The sequence below is a fragment of the Prenolepis imparis genome, unplaced genomic scaffold (genome assembly GCF_030444845.1).
Source record: "Prenolepis imparis isolate NDT839.2.m4 unplaced genomic scaffold, iyPreImpa1.0 SCAF_3, whole genome shotgun sequence".
In the NCBI taxonomy this organism is placed as follows: Eukaryota; Metazoa; Arthropoda; class Insecta; order Hymenoptera; family Formicidae; genus Prenolepis; species Prenolepis imparis.
Genome location: NW_028141161.1, coordinates 12398191 through 12423222, shown reverse-complemented (window position 1 = coordinate 12423222; position 25032 = coordinate 12398191). Strand labels below are relative to the sequence as shown.

Genomic DNA, 25032 nt, shown 5'->3' with positions numbered 1-25032 from the left:
TCATTTGATATTTTCGCTTATTTGTTGAATAATAATTATATTATCCTACATAACTGCAGAAATAAATTTATAAAAGAGATCACTCACTGTTGATTAATAATTCATTGGTATGTACTGATTTTTTTTTACAATTAGATATTCATATATATATCTTATATACTGTGTTTAAAACATTTTTGTACCTAATTTTTTGATTAAAATAATTTAATTGTTCGAAAAAAGGTTTTAACACGTTAACCAATTTATAAAAAGTACTTCGCGAAAAAAACAAATGAAATTTGTTACGACACAATCTGGCACATTTTTTTCTATCGTGATCGAATAGACCAGTGGTTTCCAAAAAAGCGTACTGAACTCAAAAATGCCTTTCCAATCTCGCATGATGTTTGTTCGATGACCCCAGCACGACACCGCTCGTTCGAACTGTTCAATTTCCGCGGCGGCACGTCACGGCGATGGCTTTTCTCGAGAGAGGAGGTAGCAAAAAAAAAAGAAGTGGATGATCGCAGCGAGAAAATATCCCGGGAAAAAGACAAGAATGATGGAGCGCGAATTTCGATTCTTCTGAACGTGATGGACAAAATGCGCCCGGGGCTCCGGAAAGCGTTGATGATTTGTCCGACGATAATCGCGAAATATCGGACCTTCATGTCAAAGTTAATATTAATGCGTATTGTTGCTATGAATCATACATACGCGAGAATCTGATATTTTGATAGATGTATTACGGTTAACTTAATAAAGTCTATCTATATGTTATAGATTATAAGCGAGTTTAATCTCTCTCTCTCGCTTAGTTTGCCCTTTATTATTTAAAATTTAAAAGTATTTGTAGAATTTGAGGCCACAATGTCTATTTCATATAATATGGATTAAGCAAATTTATAATACTGTTTTATTCAATTCTTTTGTATAACCAAAAATTTTACTTATTAAAAAATGCAACGAATACTTGATAATTAAGAGTCATTAATACAAAAGTCAAAATAGTTCAGTTAAATTAATTATTGTGAGAAAGATAAAAATAATATAGTATCTGAAATCATAAAAAATGTAAAATATTCTTACACAAAATAAAATAAAACATCTAAATATACACACAAAAAATAAACGCGAAATGTAATCTCACAATTTAACTGATTTAGATCATTAAAATAGCATTGAGTTAAAGCCACTGCATATGATTCAAAATAAATTTTTTAACGATTTGCTACTGAGAGTATTACTCGCTCGTTGGTTAGGCAGATACTATTGAAATGTTACATAAATACCACCAATTATCCGCATTCAGGCCAATAGCTCCCATTTACTTGAGATTATGGATTTGATCATCAGTAGTGATAATGACTAAATGTTTGTTAGCATTATTAGTAGGTAATCCTATCGACTTTCAATGAATTATGAAATCACGTTTATCATCGAAAGCTGCAAATCGAGCTTTTGATCTTTCGGTAATCCGCAATATCTTCGCGCTCTCTTTTAATTAATTTTTTATCAAAGTTTCTCGTGCTTTACCTTTGATGTGAAAGCACATTGAGACGTCGTAATTACGTAAGTTTCAAGTTAAATCCGGATTGCTATTTAATTTCACCATCTAACTAACCAGTCTTGTATCTGAAGTAACGGATAGTACAGCTGCTCAATATCACTTCTTTGAGTCGTTATTTTTACTGAAAGAGTTCATACAATGTATATAATTTATAATAAATATGATTTGTGTTTATATAAATATGTTATAGATCCGTTTGTGCTGGCGCACAGAATGTTATCCGTCAAAGGAAAACCAAGCAGTTATAAAATATACATATATATATTATATATATATATATATATATATATATAAATATTATATGTGTATATACTTTATTAAACTAGATATAATATAATCAGATACGTGTTTTAAAAAAATTGTCTAAAAAGCACGTCTATCGTGAATTAAAATAATCATAATATAGAATCGCGTGTTAAATATACTATGAAATTAAACATTTTTACATTTTTGTCCGCAGAATCGGTTTCTCTTTATATCAAAAATGCAATTAGCGATGACAGTACTGATTTAATTACCCAAATCTCTGAAAACGTGGTCGAGATAACTTTTCAGAATTAATTGAGAAAGAATGAGCCGCACACACCGCTGGCTCGAACTGAAAATTTTTATCCGACGTGACGTAAAATCGGCAGAAATGTGTTCAAAAAAGTTCTCGCTTGTAGACTGCGAATTTGCTGACGTCTTCTGCGGACGTTGTTCCTGCTCTAATTAAAACGGGCGCTAACTGACATAATTATTTCGTTTTGTTCAATCCAACCAAATGCCTTTTTCAGTTACCACTTTTATTGTATTTTATGTAGAATACAAATTTAATATCCCTTTGATAATAGACAATTAAATAATTTCCAATATCAATAAGGTAAGGTTTGGGCATATTTTACGTTATTAAACTCGTTACGATAATTCAAAATTGCCCAATCCGACCAATGAAATGAATGAAGCCGATTGTTGTTCAAATTTGGTATATAGGATGTAAGCATTTAATGCGACTGCGAATTTGACATTCAATGGCTCTTCAACGATATTATTTCACGTTTATCATTCATGTGCCATCCAAATTCAATGTATACTATTACAAAAACTGTCTTTCGCTATTGTCAGTAAAAGCGGAAAATCAAGTATCATAACAATCCCCAATGTATGTAATTTGCTCGCGTGATAATAAATAGCGGTTAATCGAATAATACACTTTCTATAATAATGCCACTCGCTCGGCCAAAAACAACTCTTGTAAAAGCTCTAAATGACCCTCGGTCGCATTGAGAGGGTGTATAAACGGCACGTTCTCCGAGGGAGTATACCGAATAAGGATACGCGAATATTCGGTTACGGCCGTGATATCACACGGGTGCACTTACGAAGTAAGGGTCGCACGATTGGCCACCCCAATACGAGTACGAAAGCGATGAGAGAGCAGCGAGAAAGTTAAAACTCCCTTTATGGGACTAGCGCATCGGCGGGTTAGTTACCGAGACGATCGAATTGGTGGAAGTGCCTTGATTTGCGTAAAATACGCGAAAATCCGCATCAGTAACGCGAGTTTCATGCGCCTATATTCTTCCGCATAAATATGGAAACCGGTATGCCGGCGCATACCACGTGAAAATTACTCTCTCTCCTGCTTTCTTTCTGTATTTTTCTCTTTGCACGTCCACGGGATAAATTTATTAAAAGTGACGCCCGCGCCGACGTCTCCGCTACCGCGCGTATCTCGTAAAAGTACATTCTTTCGCGTCGTAATATACTTAAAATAAAATCATCGTGGCACTATTATTCGTGCGAAATGTCTTGCGAAATGTTTGTAAGAGAACTGAAATAACGAGTATTGAGCGCGTATCGATTAATAAGACTTTAATATTTGAAGATTCACCGAAAACGTAAGACGGAGCTCGGGATGCATGGATTTTTTCTGTTAATCGATCTGTTGAAGATGGGAAAGAAGGGACCGAAACGTTCAGATTAAGTAAGGAAGATTTTAAAACAAGTTTGTTACACACACATACTTATTAATTTTTTTTCTTTTTTTCTAATATGGAAAATCGGTAAAAATAAATTAAAAATTTTTTTAATTAAAGCATAAATAATATACGAATTGCAATATTTCTGTATATTACTTTTAATAGACTAAATGGATAAACATAATGTATTTGAAATGGAAAGTAAAAATATTTACCTAAATTATTTTTCTTACTGAATTTTTTAAATAATTAATATCACATAATTTATTTGTACAATCATATTAAAATCTTATTTGAGATATATTTAGTGTTGATTTCAGTTTGAATTAAAAATATTTTAAATTGACAATTCTCTCTCTCTTTACAAACTTCAAAAATAGTTAATAAAAACAATTATTTCTCTCATTATATATTTGCAGAATATGTAAATACTATTTACACAATTACAAATGGTATGATTCTGGTCATTTTATTTAATCTTCCTTATATATCTCTTAGATCCGTTTTTGTTCATCTTTAAATTATGTCAGTCATTCTTGTGAATTGATATTAAATAAACGAGATGTAAAATATGATAGGAAGAAACGCGTATTTGCTCTTTGTAATGTTTTCAATTATTTTTCTTATTATATAACATTGAAAATAATATTTGAAGTAATACAAAAAATATTTAAATAATCAATGTAAATCCGTAAATATACATTAAATATTATATAAAATATTATATAAAATACGAATTTATGATCAATCTTTGCAAATTATTATGTCAGTTAATAATTTCAATTATCGCGGTTTATATAAATCTTTTTTACGCACTTGTATCATTCTTATAGAAAGCTATACACACACACATATTATAAATATATTTTTTAAATATTTATATAAACAAAATTATTTATATTATCTTTAATAATTTGTGTTTGAAATGTGTCTATAATGACAAAATAATTTGAGAGATACAACGGAATAAGGTACAATGAACGGAATAAGATACAACGAAAGAAGGTACAATAAAACACTTTCTCTTTCTTTCATTCTCGAATATAGAAAAATAATTTTCTTTGATAAAAGTCGAAAAATAAAACATCTTTTACAGATGTGCGCACGAGTGTAACAGTCCTGAAAAAACCTAACATATATGCGACGACACGTCACTTTCAGGAATTTTTTGCGACAAGCATATAGGGCACGAGAAAAAGGTGCTGTTTTTTTTCGCAAAAATGTAGAGTTACGAATATCGCAGTATCGGAGACAAAACTAAGTAAAAAAACCATATAGATACGCACGCGTATGAAAAAAGAGATCTAGTACATCGATTGCATGTAAAGACTTTCCTTTTTCATATCTTTTTCTACACTACGAGACTATCTGGAAAGTACTAGTGTTTTTATGGAGAAGGCTAGGACAAAATTTCATCTTGTTTCATGCTTACAGATACAGGATACACAGAACTTCATGTCATATATAAAAGCAACTCTATCATTTGCAAAGAATAGTACGATCTCTATCGTATAAACTTTCTTTTTCTGTTTATATCTTACTCTCTTATTATATTAATAATTTTGAAACTTTATGTCACATCAAGTTTCTGACCTATTTCCTTCAGCAGTTATATTCACTACATAATAATTAATATATTGAAAAAATTATTGTTGGTATAGTCTAATTAATGTAATAATTTAATATGACAAGCATCAAACGTCAAAACGTCAAACACGATAGAATGTTTACTTAAATGCTTAATGTTTTCAGTTCAATTAAAATATAGGTTTAGTAAAAAAATTATATTCTTGAATTTTATAGTTTACAACAAACACGCATCCGAGGAGCGTTTTAATTTATAAATTTACACTATTGTATATTAGTAATATTATTATTATTTTTATTACCTACATTTCTATCGACAATAATTATAATTATGACAGAATTAATTATATCGGTTATAGTTCTCTTTGTTTATATTTATTATTCTTATTTCGAGAATTTCAATTTTATAATTAACATATTACGATATGCTCAAAGAAATAATAGTTATTCGTATTTCTGTAAATGTAAAATGTGGGTATGTGACTAAGTCTGCTAATATATATAATAATACTTAACACATACTTTAAAATATCTAACATCTCTTTGTGAGAAACATTTTGTAACGTAAACGGAACAGAAAATTGAATTTCTGAACTTCCCAGAAGGCAATGTTTTCTTTTCGTAGTAGAAATGGTGCAATGAAGTAATAAGAGTCGGCCGTAAAAGAAGAATAAAAGCGACAAACATAAAATGGATATAACAAAACTATTTGTGGCGGAACGTTGAAGGCCATGAAAAGGAAAGAGAGCACGGCAAAACTAGGTAATTTTTCTTGGCACTTGACACAGTGACCGTTCCGGTCTTCATACACAACTCTCCAACTTTTTCAATCGAAAAGACTATGTAACGGGGGAAAAATCCTGCGATCTTGATAAATCATTACTCTTTATTTCGCTTCTTTTTAAATAATTGATATTTTAGGCTCAAACTGTACTTAAGTAGGCATTAACTATGGATTAAGCTATACCCAATGTTATGTTATGCTCCAAGAGAGAAAACCAGAATATAAATAAAGTTATCGTTGTAAGAGAGAAAAATATTTAAAAACATATTTTTTTATATGGATTATATAAAATTAATGTGACGTCAAATTGCGAAAAACCGAAAGTAATAAATATTTTCACGAGAATAAACCGACGACTATTTAGATACGAGCATAAATGCATTATAGAACTCGTGAAATTATATAATCAAAGGGATCGCTTTAGTTCTCTTGAAATTTTTCTTGAGAAAATAAAGAAGATAGAGACACGAATTCTCTTGCAAACGCCGGGCAAACTGTAAAAAGAGTAAGCGCAAAGAAATTTCTTGAATTACGTTTGCGGAATGAGAAAAAACAGTGGGAATGGAAACTGGCAAAGTCTACACCGCGAAAAGGACATTTACTGTCTGCGCGAATCGCGTAGATTGTAAGCGTCATATTCTAAATGAAGCACTGGCGCTCCGTTTACATACTTCTTCGAACTGATTAGATATTCCATCTTTCAAGCTTTGTCCCCGGAATCATTCTACGATCCCTCTCCCCATGAAAAAAAAATCGCCTCGGGTATATTTCTGCCATGGTGCGGTTTTTAAAAATATGCTGGAGAGATGTAGAGATTGTTTGAACTCTTAGAAAAATAGTTCAATTTTACCTCTGACATTATATCCAACGAAAAAATACACACAGCACATATGTACAATGTTATTATATCCGCTTTTAATTATCCTCCCCTATGTATATGAGAGAATACACTTCAAATGCGGATTTCTCAAAATGCGCAACGCGGAAGCGGCTTTAAAGATTCACCTAGTCGCTAATGATTTTATGCGCACGGAAATACCGTGAAACGGTCGAGATGCACATGCGCAATCTGTATGAATTTCTAACGCATTACCCACGGCATGACACGACGTTAATGCGCTCTATCTCTTATTCATTGTAATTATTTTTTCGCAACAACATGTCACCGTGATCCGGCCTCCATATTCCATTTACTACGTGATAATTATCTCTTGAGCGAGAATATGAAATTATATTCAGTAAATTAACGTATATGCTTCTCAGCCTTAAATGACACAGCCTATCCAATGTGAGTTTTTCTATACTGAATGTGTAAAATGCAAAAAGCTGCGCGTTATTCAAACGAGCGTATTAAGTAATTCGCGGTTTTTCCTTGCCTGCGCAAAATTATGTGTCGACGGTATTCCACGAAGAGGTTCTATTATGCTGAAATCTCAAAAGGATTTTCTCACAAGAGAAATAGCAACAGCTTTTTTTAAAATTCTTCGGTGATAATAGAAAATTCATGATTTCTTTTCCGCGAGAAAAATGTTATTAATCAAAAATTAGTAAATTATTTAGTAATTAAACAATTTACTATTAGAATATGTAAAGTTTTCAAAAAATACTTTTGTTTATTATCAATTCCGTTAATTAATTCGATTATGTCTTGATGTCATATTATGCTATGCTTAATTATATTAAAACTAAAAAATTTTATATAAATTATTGTATTGTATTTATTCGCTTTAAAAAGCTAATTAATTTGACATACATACAAATGTGAGTACGATCTCATTTATCCCGCTAATTAAAATCGAAGTCTTGTAGAAAAAGCTAATGATGATTACCAATATGATTCGTAACTATGTTATTATTTCCTGATAAAATCCACTTTTCTCATTAATTAAAATTTCATTCTTCCTCTTTTCATAAGATATAAATTAGTTAAAAAAATGATAATTTAAGATTAAAAAGAAATTCTTTTATTAATACCGCACTCTTTTGGAAAAAAATATTTATAATATTAAATAATTATAAGTGCAATTTAAATATTTCGTATATTTCGTAAAAAGAGAGATGTGTTTACGCAACTCCCAATAATTTAGAGATTGATGGACTCAAGTCGATGATTTCGTCCTTTCATCTTTATTATTAGCTCTCCTCTCGATCAAATAAATGTGCTTGCACTCTTGCATTCGCGTCTACCATTTACCGGTGTAGCACAAACCAACAATGTAGACAGACGACACTGCGTCGCTTGTATAAAATGAAAATAGCATTATCAAGGAAGGATAGAGTGGATGAAATGGAAATAACTTTGCCACGTGCCACGGAAACTCGGTGAAATTGAAATTTGTGTTTAAGATCTCGACACTATACCTCGACGCTGCTGCGTTGGGTTAATTTATGTGGATGTCAATTCGACCGCCAGCGAAAATGAGACATTTCCAAAGCAACGAGTGCTCTTTCTCCATTAGTTAATATACTTCATCTGTTTTTCTCTAAATAAAGTTTGCCACAGAAAGGAAGAAAAGAGGGGAAAGAGATTGAAAAATTCTAAAGATGGGAGGGTGCTTATATATTTTTGTATTATATCAAGAGATGGACAATATGGGATTAAACGCTGTTTATATCCCTTTATACTTATCGTCGCAATGGTTTGAATAATCAGAGCATTAATAGCATCTTCCATATTTATCAGAAATTTCACCTGACTCGAGATAATAGCGTTGATAACGACGGAAACCAACATATTTAATATGCAACGTTGCCGTGCGATCGCTGTAATATAGAAGCCGTAGAGTCATTATTTCTGCGATGTAAACCGCGATAAGTTCCCTCGACATTTAAAGGCCTTCAAAGTTCGTCTTCCAAGCGCGAAGGGAATACGGGAAGGGAGAGACAGAAGGAAGAGAAAAGGAGTGAAGGATAGAGATAGAGATAGATAGAAAAAGAGAGAGAGAAAGAAAGAGAAAAGGGGATGAAGTGGAAGAAAGAGATGTAGAGAACGAGGGCACGGAGTGGATTGAAAGAAAATCTAAGAAACTCGAAAAACAAGAAGTTGCGTCTTCGACCCCGCTCCGTTCCGCTTCGTGCCCTCATTATATGCATCCCTGCAGAGAAATATCGTCGCCGAGATTATATACCTTGGGGACTGAAACATCTCCTGAAGAACTTTATTGTTGATTATTCAGACAAATTTATCGCGAGTCATTGTTATTGCGGGATAGCGTAAGCGCGCGCGCGCGCTTGTTCGCTCTCTCCTCTCGCGCCCGCGTTGAACTTGTTGATCCATGCATCTATCGGATCTGGCATCTGAAAGAATCGTCGTTGAAGGGACCCACTTCCTGGGAGAATTCTCGAGGGACGACGAGAGGATGCGTTCTTAAAATTGTTCGTGGAACTGAAAACATCGACGAGCTCTCATCCGACTCAAGAACGTGAGAGAGAGACGCTTGGGATCTTTCTTCTCGATCCGGAAATCGCTGCTCCGGAACGTAGCGATCTCTCGAGACTCTCGCGCAATCGTCGGCGAATCCGTCGAGCCGTCCGGATGCGTATAAACGCCGGAGAAGTGATGCCGGAACACGTCGTATCCCAGTATCACGTTCAGCGTTCCCCTTAATTAATCTTTCGCTTCGAGAAGACGAGCGGCTTCAAAAATGACACACGAGGATTCGTCCGACATGTCGCCGCCGTCGCCGTCGTCGTCGATATTCGAGTGCGAGGAAGTGATAAAGTTATAATGATCGGGGAGGACCGCGACGAGAAGAAATTATATATATATATATTTAATCCTTCGATCTCCTCTCCGCCTGTATCGTCCCACAACACGAAGGAGAAGAAAAGCTATTCATATATACATAGATATATATATACATAGATACATATATACCCATGTTTTTCCGATCCATCCTGCCACGGATGGATAGCGTTGTCTGTTGAGTGTAAATTTCTATTTCGAACTTCGTTCATCGAACGCGCGAGTGATCGCGGTGAACGCTAAAAACAAAAAAAAAGGAGAGAAAGATGGCGATGGTAATATCGCCCCGCAGCAAAATCGTCACACTGTCCCTACTGATTGGCATCATCACACTAGTGGCTCTCATTATAACGGGCGTGATCGGTATCTGGAGCGGAAAGAGCGCGAAGACTAGCGGCACGGGGACGAAGATGGTCAGCAGTAAGCTCCAGCAGATCACTGGATACGCTGCCATGCAACACGTGAGTAAAGAATAGATTGACCATACTTGCGAGTCACGAGTCACCATAAGAGTGACACAATTTTTACTTATTTTTCAATTTTTTATATCGATTGATCGGTCTCTCAAAAATAATCCACACGAATATAACAGTCTTTTTTATCCAATCTATATGTACATATTTTTGATTTCGCGAGAACATGACCGAAATCTCTTTTTTCGAGATGCATTTGATAAATGCATAAAATAAAAGAATTTACTATAAATAGACTTTTATCGCACACATATCGAATGTGAATTGACATAGATAATTTTGTATGATAAAAGAGAACTATCTACTATAAAATGAACAGCTTTTATATAAAATGAATCAGGTGTCACATTTATAATTACATTGAGTTAGATACATTTAAAAATTCTTCGTTTTTTAGACAAAATTACGGAAAAATCAAATGTTATACTCGTCATTTTTCCAATAATTGAAAGTAATCAAATAGTCATTCAATGAATATTCGACGTATATATTACACATATAAATGTAAATATATATGTACTAAATATGTGTATCTAGATATTATTAACTTACTAACACGTTTTAAGACATTGGTAAATGGCATAAAAAATACTATCATACTTTTGACACAAAAAATATCATTATATCTTTCCATCAAAAAAAAGCTTTAAAAATTCAATTTTGAGATAGTAGCGTGTTTCCTTTTATGTAAGATGCTTGGATTTTGCCTTCATAAGAATTTTTAGTCAATCTCTTCGCGAAAATTGAATGTCTTTGATGCTAGAACTTGAAATAATAATAAAAAAAAAAAAATTTCTTGTAAGATTACTGTAAGATACTAAGGAGGACAGGAGGATACTCATATATTCTTAAATTACTATTATTTGATGTAAGTATTATATTAAATAAGAAAAACTTTGAAGAATTATACATCTTATGTATGTACGAACAGATAATATATATAATTTTGTTTGGCAGATAATATTAATATATAATGCACAGATAAATATAAAATTTTGCTTAATTTTTTAAATCCTAAAATTCAGATTCTCAATTTAAGATTCGTTAACATTTAATGCTGAAACTTTAGAAATTGTGGAACAAAAGATGGCATTTTAATTAAAGTATTCTCATACAGCGCGCAAAATCGCTTCTTACTATTTTTCAAGGGGAACACTACACCGTTTTCGCTTATTATATTAAAATACTCTATACAAAAGTCATTAAATTTTCATGAAAAGGGATTTTCGGTTCTAAGTTCTCGCGAAAGCCTGCGACTAATTTATGCGTTTCTCGAGATACACGCATCAAAGATTTACCCTCTCCGGATAAAATAATATCGCGCACACGTTCCTGAAATTCAGCCCTTCTCTTTCTCCTTCCCCCCACGAGCGTTTGCTATAATTAAGTTAACGTACTCGCATTCCGCTTGATTGAATGCACCTATCCCGAGATGCAATTTTCGACAGCGCCGCGCGCTCTGCGCGGGTATTATCGTCCGACATATACTCGCGTATATACACGATCACGGGAATGCTCCATGTCCTCCGCCACGCGTGTGAGACGCTTTTGCGCTCATCTTCTCATGAATATTAATATTATTCGACGTGAACCGCGAATTGCTCCGAGGTTCCTGAATCACCAGGCCCGAGAAGCGCAACCCCTCGTAAATAAACGAAATTAACGTTGCTATTATCGACTATGCCGCGCTGGGAATAAATTTGCCCGACTGCATCGAGGAGGCATCGAGCCTCGATGAACACGGTGCAGTTTGCCGCTGATTATATCGAAAAGGGAGAAAGATATCGCCGTGTGCGATCGCGAAAACAAAAGCGTGTCGCAAGTTGTGCAAGTCGTGCGAATATTATTTATTCCATCGCGCATATTGGAAACGACAGATGTTTAATCCGTTTTATCGGCGGAATAACGCGTCGTGTGACGGAAAACTTTTAAGTAGGTCTTATAATTTACATATTTAGCCCCCGCTAGTATCGCCATGAATAAAATTATACATTGATTTGCACGAATACACAGATACATATTTGCATCTCTGTTTCACGTGCGCTGCTTCATGTTGATTTCGTGCATGCATATGTATGTATTAATATTACATGACGTAAACCATATTGGTATCGCAGCTACGTCACATACCAAAAAAGTTCTATTTACCTGACAAAGACGTGCTGACGGAAATTCGAAATTTATATATAGTTTGTGCGAGCTGGTCGAAATATATAATGTCACGATAGACGATTCGCACGATTAAATATACAACAATATATTTATATAAAGAATTGTCAAAATTCGAGAAACAAGCGCGGAAATTTGGTTGACGACGGTAATTATCTCGTGGAACCGTCGTCGCCGATTAAAAAGTCATGTCAGTCGTTGGTGATTGCTAATTAAAAATTCCTGTACCACTGTGTGCATTCGCGACTACTCTTCCCGCAATTATCAATGTTCCGGTTTTCGAGTCAGCAAGCTATTCAGTAACTCGGCAAACCCACCGCGACAATTAAAATTGGAAACGCGCGTCCCGTATTTACTTATCATTAATCAACGATAATCAAACGCGTTGTGCAGATTTTGTAACAAATGGATCAATTATTTTATAATAAAGGATTTCCCTTCCTAAAAAAGGTATGTTAAGTCAATTCTCACAAGTATTGTTGCCTCTTCTCCGCGATGCTGATTGGCTGCCTCGATTTGCGTTGTGCGTTATATTCGTAGCATCGAGAGACTGCCATCGCGAGGGTTAGCAGTTTGACAGTTTGTTCAAAATAAAATTAAATACAATAATATAATATTTTAAATAATATTTTATAAAACTTTAAACTCGATTGATACTTTTGAGTTATCAGCTGATTTCTGTCAAAAAATATTAATTGAGTTTAAAGTATATTATAACATATTATTTAAAACATATTATTTTATTTAATTTTATTCTGAACAAACTGTTAAACTACTAACCCTCGCGATGACAGTCTCTCGATGCTACGAATATAACGCATAATGCGAATCAAAACAGTTAATCAGCATCGGAAAAGATGCAACAATACTTGCAAGAATCGACTTAACGTGCCTTTTCTAGAAAAAGATGTTATAATATTTTTAATTCGATTAATATTTTTGACAATTATCAGAGCTGATTTTTGTCAAAAAATATTAATCGCAGATAAGATATTAAAACATATTATTTAAAACATATGTTATTATTTTAATATTTTCAACATATTATATATACCCCCATTGGGGTATCGCTATAGAATTACGCTATAGAATAGCATTACCGCTATAGAAATATTATAAAATAAATAATTTCTCACTCACCGATACGTGCAATAGCGGAGTTGTAGTACACAGCACATTGATCTGAAAACAAAATATTCAAATTATGTAAATACATATTATGTGTGTGTCGAATATCTCATAAACAATGCAGTTTAGAAAAAATGTTTTATTTTGCATACCTCACAGTTGCTCCGATGTCGCCCGATGCCTCCCCGGGCCTCCTCCTCCTCTCTTGGTCCATGGTAGCACTCACGACACTCGCGAAAATACGAATAATTACGATCGCCCGACACTTTACACGGCACTCCCGACACGCGAAACTTTATACGGCACTCCCGACACGACGCGTGAATCGCACTGTGTATCGCAATGCTATCTGTAACAAATAACATACATACATATATTAGAATAATCTTATTATTTCGCATTATAACATACACAATATAAATATGTAAGCAGAATTAACGATAGATATATCCACAGATCGCAACACATTCGCGCGCGCGACAACAGATTAAGTTGGGTTATGTTGGCAAGAGATTTTGCATCGAATTTTTCGCGAAATATGCGTTTCAAACAATTACGACTACATATTAACATTGAAATTTTGATATGCGATTGATAAATATTACAATACAAAGGTTAGAAATCGCTTCTAACGATTATGCTTACTAATTAATCACAGCGGGACGCAGCTCCAACTGCCTGATACTCACAGCGTTTCTGTAATGGCCGCGGCTACAAACATCGGCAACTTCATGGCTAATAGCGCGCGCGCGATACTATATACATGACTTAATATTAATAATTAATTAAAACTCGAAGGATATTCGTTCGAAAAGATACAACTTTAGAAAGAAAAAATATTAATCGAGAATAAGGTATTATAACATATTATTTACAATGTATTACTATTTTATAACTTTTACTATATTATTATTTTAAAATTTAATTAGCAAATTATAACATACACAATATAAATATAAATAGGTAAGCTAGAATATTTAATTAGCAAATTTTATTAATATTTTTTGACAGAAAAATCAGCTGATTAAGAGACATTGAGAGAGAGAATGTCTCTTTCTCCGCAATAATATTTTCTCTCTCGTATGCATAGAAATGTTTTCGAGATGTCTTGTGTATTTGAAGCTTGATTATTGTAAAACATAATTAATTTGTTATATAATTAATTTGTTGTATAATAATTAATTTGGATAATTTGTCAGTGTATCTACCGAGCAATCACAAACGTCTGATTAATGTCTTATATTACTACTGAAAAAAAATTAATTGAAGCTCTACATGACATATATGATTCTTTAATTTATGACGCTTTCGTCAGCTGATTAAAGCGTTAATTTACTAATTAATTTTTAAAATAATGTTATAAAAATTAAAATAATATAATATGTATTAAATAATAGGTTATATAATATTTTAAACTCGATTAATATTTTTGACAGTTATCAGCTGATTTCTGTCAAAAAATATTAATTGAGAATAAGATATTATAACATATTATTTACAACATATTACTATTTTAATTTTTTAACATATTATTATTTTAAAATTTAATGAGCACATTAACGCTCTAATCAGCTAATTTTTGTGAAAAAAATTAATCGAGTTTAAACAAACTTTATATTTTTTTTTTAAATATCATTTTTTTTTACATAAAACCGAAGAATGGCGCGCGCGTAGCGCTTGTGTTGTTTTAGTATAATAAAATATGCTTAAAAAGGAATTATCATCGACTCGTCATTTCAAATGAAGTTGCGGATATAAGTAGTAATTTAAGAGATATGAAAAAACTGTCATCTTAACATACGTTTCATAACATCTTAACTGTCAAAAAATTTGCATGTTGAAATTTTAAGAGATCAAAGTAAATATATATGCGTCTGATGCAATTTACACATATTTAAGATAATATCGGGTGCAACCAGACCAACATTGTCTGAAGAGAATATTTTAAATTATATTTTCAGTCATCAAATTTAGACGTGACAGACATAAAAATTCGATGAACTGTTATTTATTTCTGGAATGACATCAACATTTCGTCTCCTAATTAAATTTCCTGTAGATGCTTTAGTTTCGGAAATAGTCCTTCAATCAATGCCAATATATCTAAACTCTAAACTAAAAAAATTCAAATCATATATATACGTATATAATTACGCAATGAAAAATATATCATTCGTAAACATATATTTTGTATATTATCATAATATACAAAAATTATATTAATTATATTAACTTTAAAACCTTTCCTTAAAATTTTATATAAAATATCTTTTAACACATTTCTCTACAAAAATTATAAAACGAGAAAATATCCGATCTGATATGCTTCTCTAATGACAATATTGAAAGACAAGAATGTAACAGGAAATTAAAGCGGATGTAAGCGGAAACGAATATATGGAATTTCAATTAGATTGAGGCCAGATATATGTGCGATTCCACAATGACTGGCTATTTTCAAAGTGTTTTAGATGCAAGTGGTTCAAAAAATAGACTCTACAAGAGTTCTTATGTCGAACCGCAGATGATTCAAATCGCTTTAGACAATGACACGCAATCTTTATATAGAAAAATTCCTTTATGTCTCAAAATCCCGGTTTTAATATAGCAAAAAATTTCAAATGATATTGCAATATGACACTTTAAGCCTTTCATTGTGTTTTGAATTTATAGATATATAAATAATTATAAAATTTTTTGATAAATTCTTCACTTTATGAAAGCAAGGCAATCAGCTCGCGTTTTGAAAATATTCCAGAGCTTTGTTATTTAAAAATTAAAAAATTGTCAAAAATTAAGAAATTGCGAGTTTACTTAGTTTCATATTTAATGTAGCAATCTTTTTACAATATTTTACGGCGACTATTTCTTTCTCTAGAGTAACAGACAAAATATAATAGACGCTGCGATAAATATTGACGTGTGTTCATAATATAATAATGCCTGAATTTGATCAAGATGTCTTAAAGACAAATCGTTTTCGACATAGAAATGGCCCTGAAATCTTAGTGATATCAGTCATGACGCTGAAGAGAAATAGGCAATCCAAATCGCTTTAGCAATCCTATGTAGTCAGGTAGACAATATATTCACGTTCTTGCAAACATTACCGAAGGTTTCCCATGCCAAGGAACAACTAAATCTTATGGCACGTAATGCGCTCCTTTTATTTTTTTTTTATTTTATCGTCGAAATGTTCAGAGAAATTTGTCTGCCTTAAGTACGGAAAATCGTCGCGTTTAAGTACGAGTCTGATAAATTACGGTATACCCGTATAATACTATTTTCCCCGTAGCGCAAATTAAACACGTGAAACACACAAAACGACGGTATCAACAACACAAAAGCAAACGAGGCACGATCGTACGTGTTATATATAATTTTAAACTACTTTTTAAAATTTTTTAACAGCACATGTGATGCATTTCTCACATAGTTTTAACAACATAATTTATTTTCGATCAATATTGAATCTATCATTTAAGTATGAACTTATTAAGTACATAAATTAAATTTGTTTACAAAAATACAATAACCCTCTATTACACATAATTACGTTTAAACATTTCACAGATTACATATATGCAGAGACTAGGCGTCAAATGTGTGATTTACGTAAATTTTAAAAACTTTACAATAATTCTTAGAAATTGTTAGTGATAATCCCTCGTGAAATGGGTTTAAAAATTCGTAATATCATATTATCGAGGTCGCGATGGCATGGAAAATCTCACTCAAAGCCAGAATAAGGTACTTTTACGATATACTAAATGGCTAGCGGTAGACGGAATTCTGATCTACCGCGGAATCAGCCCATCGTAATCCAAATCTCCTTAGAGAGAAACGAAATGGAACTTTCCATAAAATATATTTCCTTTCCTAGGAACATACTCAGCGTCGAATCCTATATAACTCACTGCCGACCAAATTTCTACTGACACGCCAAGTCATCGCTAATCGTGATTGCAAGAATCGTTGATCATACATTAAAATTAAAATTGAATATCAGTATAAGTATAAATTAAATCATGGAATGAGAGAGAGAGAGAGAGAGAGAGATTCATTCTTATTAAATTTCTAAGAAGAAAAAATTATATAATATAAGTTATTATTTTGTAGAAAAAAATATTTATTATTATTAATATTATTAGATAGATATAGATATATATAACAGCTAAATATGAAATATATATGTATATAATAAAATTGTATCTTCCATGTTTCTCCTCAGGATATAATTAGAGTTTCATTTCTTTAGTTTCGCGAAGTTCGACGAGTAACATTTCGAATCTCGCGAAAACTGAGAAATTGACTTATCTCGACGTGTGGTTAATTCGGTAGATGATTCGGTAACAATGTTATTTGAGCTCGAGATGATTTTCTCCTCACGGCGATGCCTCCTCTGGCAGATACTCGCCAGATATGACGATGTAACAGTCTCGCCGACCTACAATACTTAAAACTACGAGAAAACGAGAAACGTTCGGCTATCAGACGTGGCTCGTCGGTGGCGGAACGATGCCGAAACCCCTTCTCTAAAAGATATTTCGGCAGGAACGGATGGCTATGCGGCCTGCCAACGTCCATTGAATTTCAAGCAAGTCCGTTTACTGAACCCGAGAAAGAGAGAGAATGAAAAAGAACAAGAGAGAGAGAAAGAGATAGAGAGAAACCGAGTGCAGAGGTCACGTCCGCGCAAGTGCTCTCCGCAACGGAGCGAAGAATCGACCCACCGCTAACTTCGATTTATATCCCGCCTGCTGGCACCCATCTCACTTTTATCGCGCTTTTAATTCGGCCCTACACCGTCTTGTTAAACGAATTAGAAAAACGCGGCAGCTACGCGCCAAGAAACGGCGATCTCGCGACGCGATGTTACTTCGTTGCCGGGATATATATCGGACGGGCAAACGAGATTTTCGATAAATTTATAGCATGATCGGCGATGCGGTCTTGGTTGAAGAAATATCGCGAGACGACAGGATGTAAAGATTGAGCGTTAAAATAAACGCTTGTTCCGCGGTTAACTTTTCGTAACTATCCCTTTATTCTGCATTAGAACTCATAAAACTTTCGGGCTAAGGGGGAAGTTCGTCTTCCATCTCTGATAGCTTCCTGTAGCGTTGTGGCCGGTGGAACTTTAAAGAGCGCTTTTAACCAACTCTGAAAAATCGGGTTAACGCTACAAAAAGTCGGTGCCACTCTACGGTGTTTTCAAAAGTTTCGGCAAAATCATCGGTTTTGCTGATGTACCTACGCTTTTTCTCGCGCGCGATTCCTTCCGGAGAGATTTTTCCGCGTCTCGCTGAAAACTTTGCGGAGTGTTTTAGGATTACACGTCGTGCGTATAGAGTTTCGCATTAAAAAAACGAGCAAATTACACCACATTCTTGACATTAAGCTTGAAAAACTTGCCGGCGTATCCCAAAGCAAATTAAAAGCTTGTGCCGGATTTAAAGTTTCTTTAGTAAGCGCCCATATGGGAGATGTACTTCATGCGAGAAATATAGTAGCACGTTATATAATATAGTCTAAACTTTTCATATAAGGTTACCAAACAGTAAGAGCGAAGTGTATTTAGAAAAGAGAAAATTATTTTGTGAACTGACCTAAAAACAGCTGTCCTATCTCCTACTTGTTTCTGCTATTTACGGTGCTATGAACAGAGGTACATTTTTTCCGCAGAGATAGCGAGATATTTGCGGAGCAGGTTGTAGATAGTCTCAACAACTGCGTAACTCTTAATGGACTATCTTTTACCCGCCACCTATTTTTTAACAAAATGTAAAAATATAATATTAAGAGAGAGAGAGAGAGCGCGCGCTTGAAGGAAAAAAATAATGAAGCAATAATTTAAAAGAATTGAAAAAAAACTAAGTTATGTATTAGAGAAAAGAATAAATAAAGTATTTATATTAATTTAATAAATAAAAGAAAGGGAACACTTTATTATTTTACTTTTATAGTATATTTATATTGATAGTTTATTTTCCAGCACATGATTTTCTTTTTTTTTCCTCTGCAAATTCGTTACTTGAGCACAACTTTGCGGTTTTAATCAAGAAATAATTTCTGATAAAGATTTCAAAAGCGATATTTCATCTAAGAGATTAACTGACTATTGAACTTTATAAAATTCCTCGCCCAAATACATGACGTAAATATTTCAGTTAACAGCGGCGAAAGTTAAAATTTTTTGATGATCTCTGAGTGCCAGAGTACATTTTCAGCTCGCAAAAAAAATGTTTAAATGGATATCTGTTCTGTATCCAGTGCGACAAATCTCCGAAACGTGATACGGAATTGATTACGATGGTTTTTTTCTGACTTTAATTCGTCCGCTGAATCTTTGATATCTGTACAATTATTTATTTCTGTTTTTTTAATATAATATTCTGAACCGACTGAAAAAAAAACCGACTGAAATAATTGCTGATCCGCATCCTCGCATTTTGCGACACATATCGCGGAAGCTGACGTATTGTTGGTATTCGTCAGTTCTGCAAGTGCGGCCTAATCGCGGAGAAACGCACGACTTTGTCCTGCTTGTGTCTAAAGCCGCATTTAATACGCCGAGCGAGCACTGTCAGACAAACACGATCGAACGAATAGATTTGCGGTAATGTATGCGTACAAGGATTCAGGACAAATATGCTCGTTCGATCGCGCTTGCTACTGATTCTCTATCCACATAACATTGGCATTCGATATTCTTGGACACCTATCGCAAATGTCCTGTAATGTCAATACTCCTATTTCCTATTAATACCTTTATCAATACTACTGTTTTATTTATCAGTATATGAAAAAATTTCATATGGAAGTTATTTGGGAATATTCTTCAACGTACTAATATAAAAATAATAATTCTCGATTATAATATTTTATATTATTTTGTTTAACAAAAAAAAATCTAAAAAAAATAAATACTTTAATCTCTATTTTATATCTACAAATGAATGGGAAAATTAATCATAAAATCTAAATACGGATAAATACCTTTGATATTCGAAAAAGTAAATTATTCCCTTCTTATTGCATTAGGAAATAAATAACATTGTAGTTAAGCCAGCTTACTTATTAGTTTGATTGTTATTTGATTATTATTTTGATATTTTAATTATTATCGAGATTGTGAAGGAATTTATTCGCAGTGATGCAAACACCTCTGCCAACATCTCCCTAGCCGACGAACGTTCGCCCGTTCGTCCACTAATGCTAGCATAGCATAAACGCGCGTGGAACCGCGTGACTTGGTAAACTTGCGACTAAGCAGCCGACGGCATTAGGAAGAGTTAGCTGGCGTGACAATGAGAAAGAGAAAACAAACTTTCCTAATAAATTATTATTACTGTCGGCAAATAATTCTTCGTGTCGTGCGTGCGAAATTCGCAGCTACAGTACGCAACTGCAACAATTGTCGAAAAGAGTTTTGCTTAAAGGAATCCTGGAAATTTTAAAACTGATATCTGCACAATGCGTTTTTTAATTAAAGCTATTGACAGCAACTCTTTAATTGTGTTGTCTTCAAAATCAGAATTATAAAGAGAAATATACCGACACGCATTTCTTTGTTGCTGAACAGATCTAATATGATCAGAAAAAGAAAATCAATATTATAAAAAGCAATTTGCTCTTCCTTGAAATTTAAATTTAATCTTTTTAAAGTTAGAAAATATTAAATTCTTTCAACACATGTATTATACATTGTTCAATATGCACAGTGCAATTACCTTCTAAAGATTAAAATTTTAGCTAACATGAATCTTGTTAACTACCATTAACTTCATTTATTCCTTTCTGAAAATTAAAGCAAGGAAAGTTTCTTAATATGACAGGAAGTTGAGAACTAAATGTCTTATTTCCTGGTTTATTATATTTTCAAATCTTTTTAACAGCTATAATTTGACGAAAGAATGTAATGTTTTACGAAACTATAAAAAGTTTGGATGTGAATTTCACAAAGTAAATTGTGCTTTGAATATTTCATTATTTTTTTCTGTTTGTTGATTTCGATAGAGGCGATAATGTAGCAATAATGTATTTCATTATTTGTTGTACATATTAAAACTTGTTGCTCTCGATCGACTTATTGACAGACGAAAAACCTTCTAAAGAAATCTTGTCACTCGAGATTTCTGTGTTAAATCCTTTTAATTAATCTCCTTGGATACCCTCCGGTGCCTGTCTACCTAAATAAAAATCCAGTTCGCGCGAGCGGGGCTCCTCTTTTCAACGAGGATCACTACTACTCGAGAGTGCCTCGAGAGCAAAATTCTGTGCCCTCTTATTGCGCAAGTGGCAATCAAAAGAAATTTTACAGCGTCGACAACGAGAGGCGGAAACTGCCAACATTGCGTCTTAAATGCCGAGAATGGTCACACTTAAGTAGTAAAGTGAGAAGCTACATATATATACAAGAGAAGTATACAAAAAAAATTTACTTTACAAAAATCTCTCTCTGAAACTTAGTTTTTTCTCTGGATATTTTACTTCTCATTTCATTATTTCATAATATTTTTTTATGATATAGCTTGTAATTCTATTTTTATATACAAGCAATTAGTAATTATTGTATGTGTGTTCTTCGCAAATTAAAGGAATTAGCGATCTTTTTCTCTCCAATATTTTGCACAACAGTGAATTCGTGTATATCGTCGCACGTACAATTACTTATTACGCTTCTATGGTTCATCGCACGACGTTCAAATGAACGCATGGCCAATGCAATTACACCAAAGCGTAGCCGCATAGTGAGGTATCGGAGCAGAGAAGACGAGCCCGAGAGAAGCGAGACGAGAGAGGTTTAGAGAGGAAGAGAGAGACACGAAGCGATGTACAAACGCTATTCGCAAATTCGGTTCTGCTCACACGACCAGGACCACGCCAGAATCTGGTTGTAAATTCAAACACGTAGGTCTATATCGATCGCATGAAATATATCTCTTTGATCGTGCTTAGAAACCTATTCTCGATACGAATCGGTATATAACAATTCCCGCTGTCTTCGTCTAAGATTTGAATATTAAATACAAAAAGAGGTACCCCGTTCACAACAATCGAGCGATAATGCATTTAGGATGCTCGGCGTTAATTGAACGCGTAGTATTACGACACAGTGTACCACTTATTCAAATAGCGGTTCCGCCGCACGAATGGCGGACATGTTGACACTGGTCAGTTCGATGTGCGTCCGCAAAGCAAGGCTCGTTCCATCTACCAACCGGAATTACTGTTCATCTACGAATTTACAAGAGCGAGCATGACTAGATCTATACTAGGTACTATATGCACTATCGACATCTCAACACGCGGTAATAGTCGTTGAGCCGCGGTCTTACATCTATACACACTCGCGCACAACTTAATCATAACAAGAAGATATATATGTATATATATATTCCCTCTTTCTCCCCCGCAGGCTTTATAATAATAATAATAATAGTGTTCTAAAACATAGCTGTGCTCCATAAACCGATGTTATCTTACATGTTTATTAAGAGATATCGCAAAGAATGTAAGATAATCAACTATGAATTAATAACCTGTTTAAAAGTAAATTCATCATTACAATTTAAACTTGAAGAAATCTAAGAATATGGAATATCTATGTGATTACTTTCTACAGAAACAAGGTTGATACTGTTAAAAATTCTACTAGATGATGATTAAAAGATTTAAGAGATTTCTGTTAAGTAGAGAAACCATAGCATAAAGCGGACAGCATATAATATCAAGTATAAGATCTGATATCATATGTGTTTAAATATTTATATTCTCGTAATATGTTTTTTTATGTAGTATTTTAATATCTTTATATATATTTTTATGTGTAATAATAAGTAAAAAATGAGACAAACCGTCGTTGCAGGGTCCTGTTAAGTAGAAAAACCATAGCATAAAGCGGACAGTATCATCAAGTATGAAATCTATAATATCTTATATGTTTAAATATTTATATTCTCATATGTAGTATGTTAATATGTATTATAAATTTTTATGTAATAATAAATAAAAAAATTAGATAAATCGTCATTGAAGATTCCTGTCAAGTAGAGAAATCACAGTATAAAGCGGACAGCATCAAGTATAAGATCTAATACCATATATGTTTAAATATTTATATTCCCATTATATGTATTATAAACTTTTATGTAATAATAAGTAAAAAAATGAGATAAATCGTCAATGCAGGATCTTGTTAAGTAGAGAAACCATAGCATAAAGAGGACAGGACCACAAAGTATAAAGTCTGGGGAGTATCAAATATGTTTAAATATTTATATTCTCGTAATATGTTTTTATGTAGTATTTTAATATCTTTAATATATATTTTATGTGTAATGATAAGTAAAAAATGAGATAAACCGTCATTGCAGGGTCCTGTTAAGTAGAAAAAGAAGAATTAAGACTATATGATTAAGAATAAGTCAACAGAACGTGTAAGAACGTTATCTCTAAAATTCTTACAAACAAAACATTTACAAAATTATTTGCTAATTTAGCCACTTTTATTTTAGTCAATTAGATGGCGTATATATAGATTTAGAAAATATTAATTTATTTATAATGACATTGACAGGATAGTTCTTCTATATTTTAAAACAAAGATAAAACTCATTTTAGGCAATTTATTATTCGCAATATTAATATTTTATGTATGTGTTCTCACATTTTACTTCTGCAAAATGTTTTCAATATGTACGCGGCACATAAATTTATAAATAGATTGTTGTCCCGAATTCTATTGTAAATTATAGATCGTCTAAAGTGAATTTTGGACAGTAGATGCTTAATATCCTTAATTGTTCTACTTTTTTTATTAGATTAAAACTGACGAATCTATTTTACAACCTGAATTTCAATTTAGAGGACTTTGCGAGATATGTTAAATGGATATATACATAGAAAAATTTTTCTCGTCAAAAAATTTTTTTATTAATTCTTAACCCATTTTTTAAGAACAATTTTTATGTGACGGATCATTTATATTTGTAGCTTTTTAATATTCAAAATTAAATAATTTAATCATAATAAATCTAATAAAAAAAACAAGAAAGCGCTCAATAATAAAGTTGTGCACTCAAGTTTAAATATAAATAATAAAATATTACATAATCATCATGAATAAATGAGATTATCAGCGTATTATTGAAAGATTATCTTTTATTTCCAAAGAGATTTTTCACATTTTCAACTGTTTATATATAATTTGAAAATTCGTTGTCTTTAATCAACTTTGACCAAAAAATTAGAGGAGAAGAATAAATTCTGAAACGGTCAATAAACTTGTCAAAATTTTAATTCCAATTTCGAAATGTAGACAAAAAAAACAGAAAAACCACGAATGTTACGAGGACGCAGCACGATATGGAGGAAAAAAGTTTCCATGATTTCTAATACATATGCATTTAAATACGAACTTTTAACTGGCTGCGCCCTTTCGATACCCGCGGGCACAATTACTCCCTCGATGTAACTTTACAGATCGCCGCGCGCGCGCGAGGACTGAGCATGCGGACCGAGATTCGATTAATTAAACAAGCGGCACGATTAACCCATTTCTGAAGCTGCTCGAAGCGCCAGCAAATCAGGCAAACATAAGAGAGTATAGTTAGTATGTATGTATGCGACCG

At 33.0% G+C, this 25032-nt stretch overlaps 1 protein-coding gene and 1 long non-coding RNA gene across 11 annotated transcripts in view; one reads left to right on the top strand and one right to left on the bottom strand.

The window, feature by feature from the left end:
- Positions 1–25032, top strand: part of Mp (collagen XV/XVIII-type protein multiplexin) — a 238165-nt gene that overhangs the window by 133976 nt on the left and 79157 nt on the right. Inside the window, exon 2 of one of the 9 annotated variants that reach the window (XM_083034132.1) lies at positions 9058–10087. The exons of 6 other annotated variants lie outside the window; for them this stretch is intronic. In XM_083034132.1, coding sequence (XP_082890258.1) covers positions 9893–10087 — 195 coding nt within the window. In that variant the 5' untranslated portion in view covers positions 9058–9892. Of the gene's footprint in view, positions 1–7864; positions 10088–25032 lie in introns of those variants that run through there. 2 more of the 9 variants (XM_083034130.1, XM_083034131.1) reach the window with 2 other exon arrangements.
- LOC145934001 (uncharacterized) overlaps positions 13651–25032 on the bottom strand; it is a 93997-nt gene continuing 82615 nt past the window's right edge. For both annotated transcript variants that reach the window (XR_014424969.1, XR_014424970.1), the window contains one exon: positions 13651–13745. This is a non-coding gene — a long non-coding RNA (uncharacterized LOC145934001). The remainder of the gene's footprint in view (positions 13746–25032) is intronic.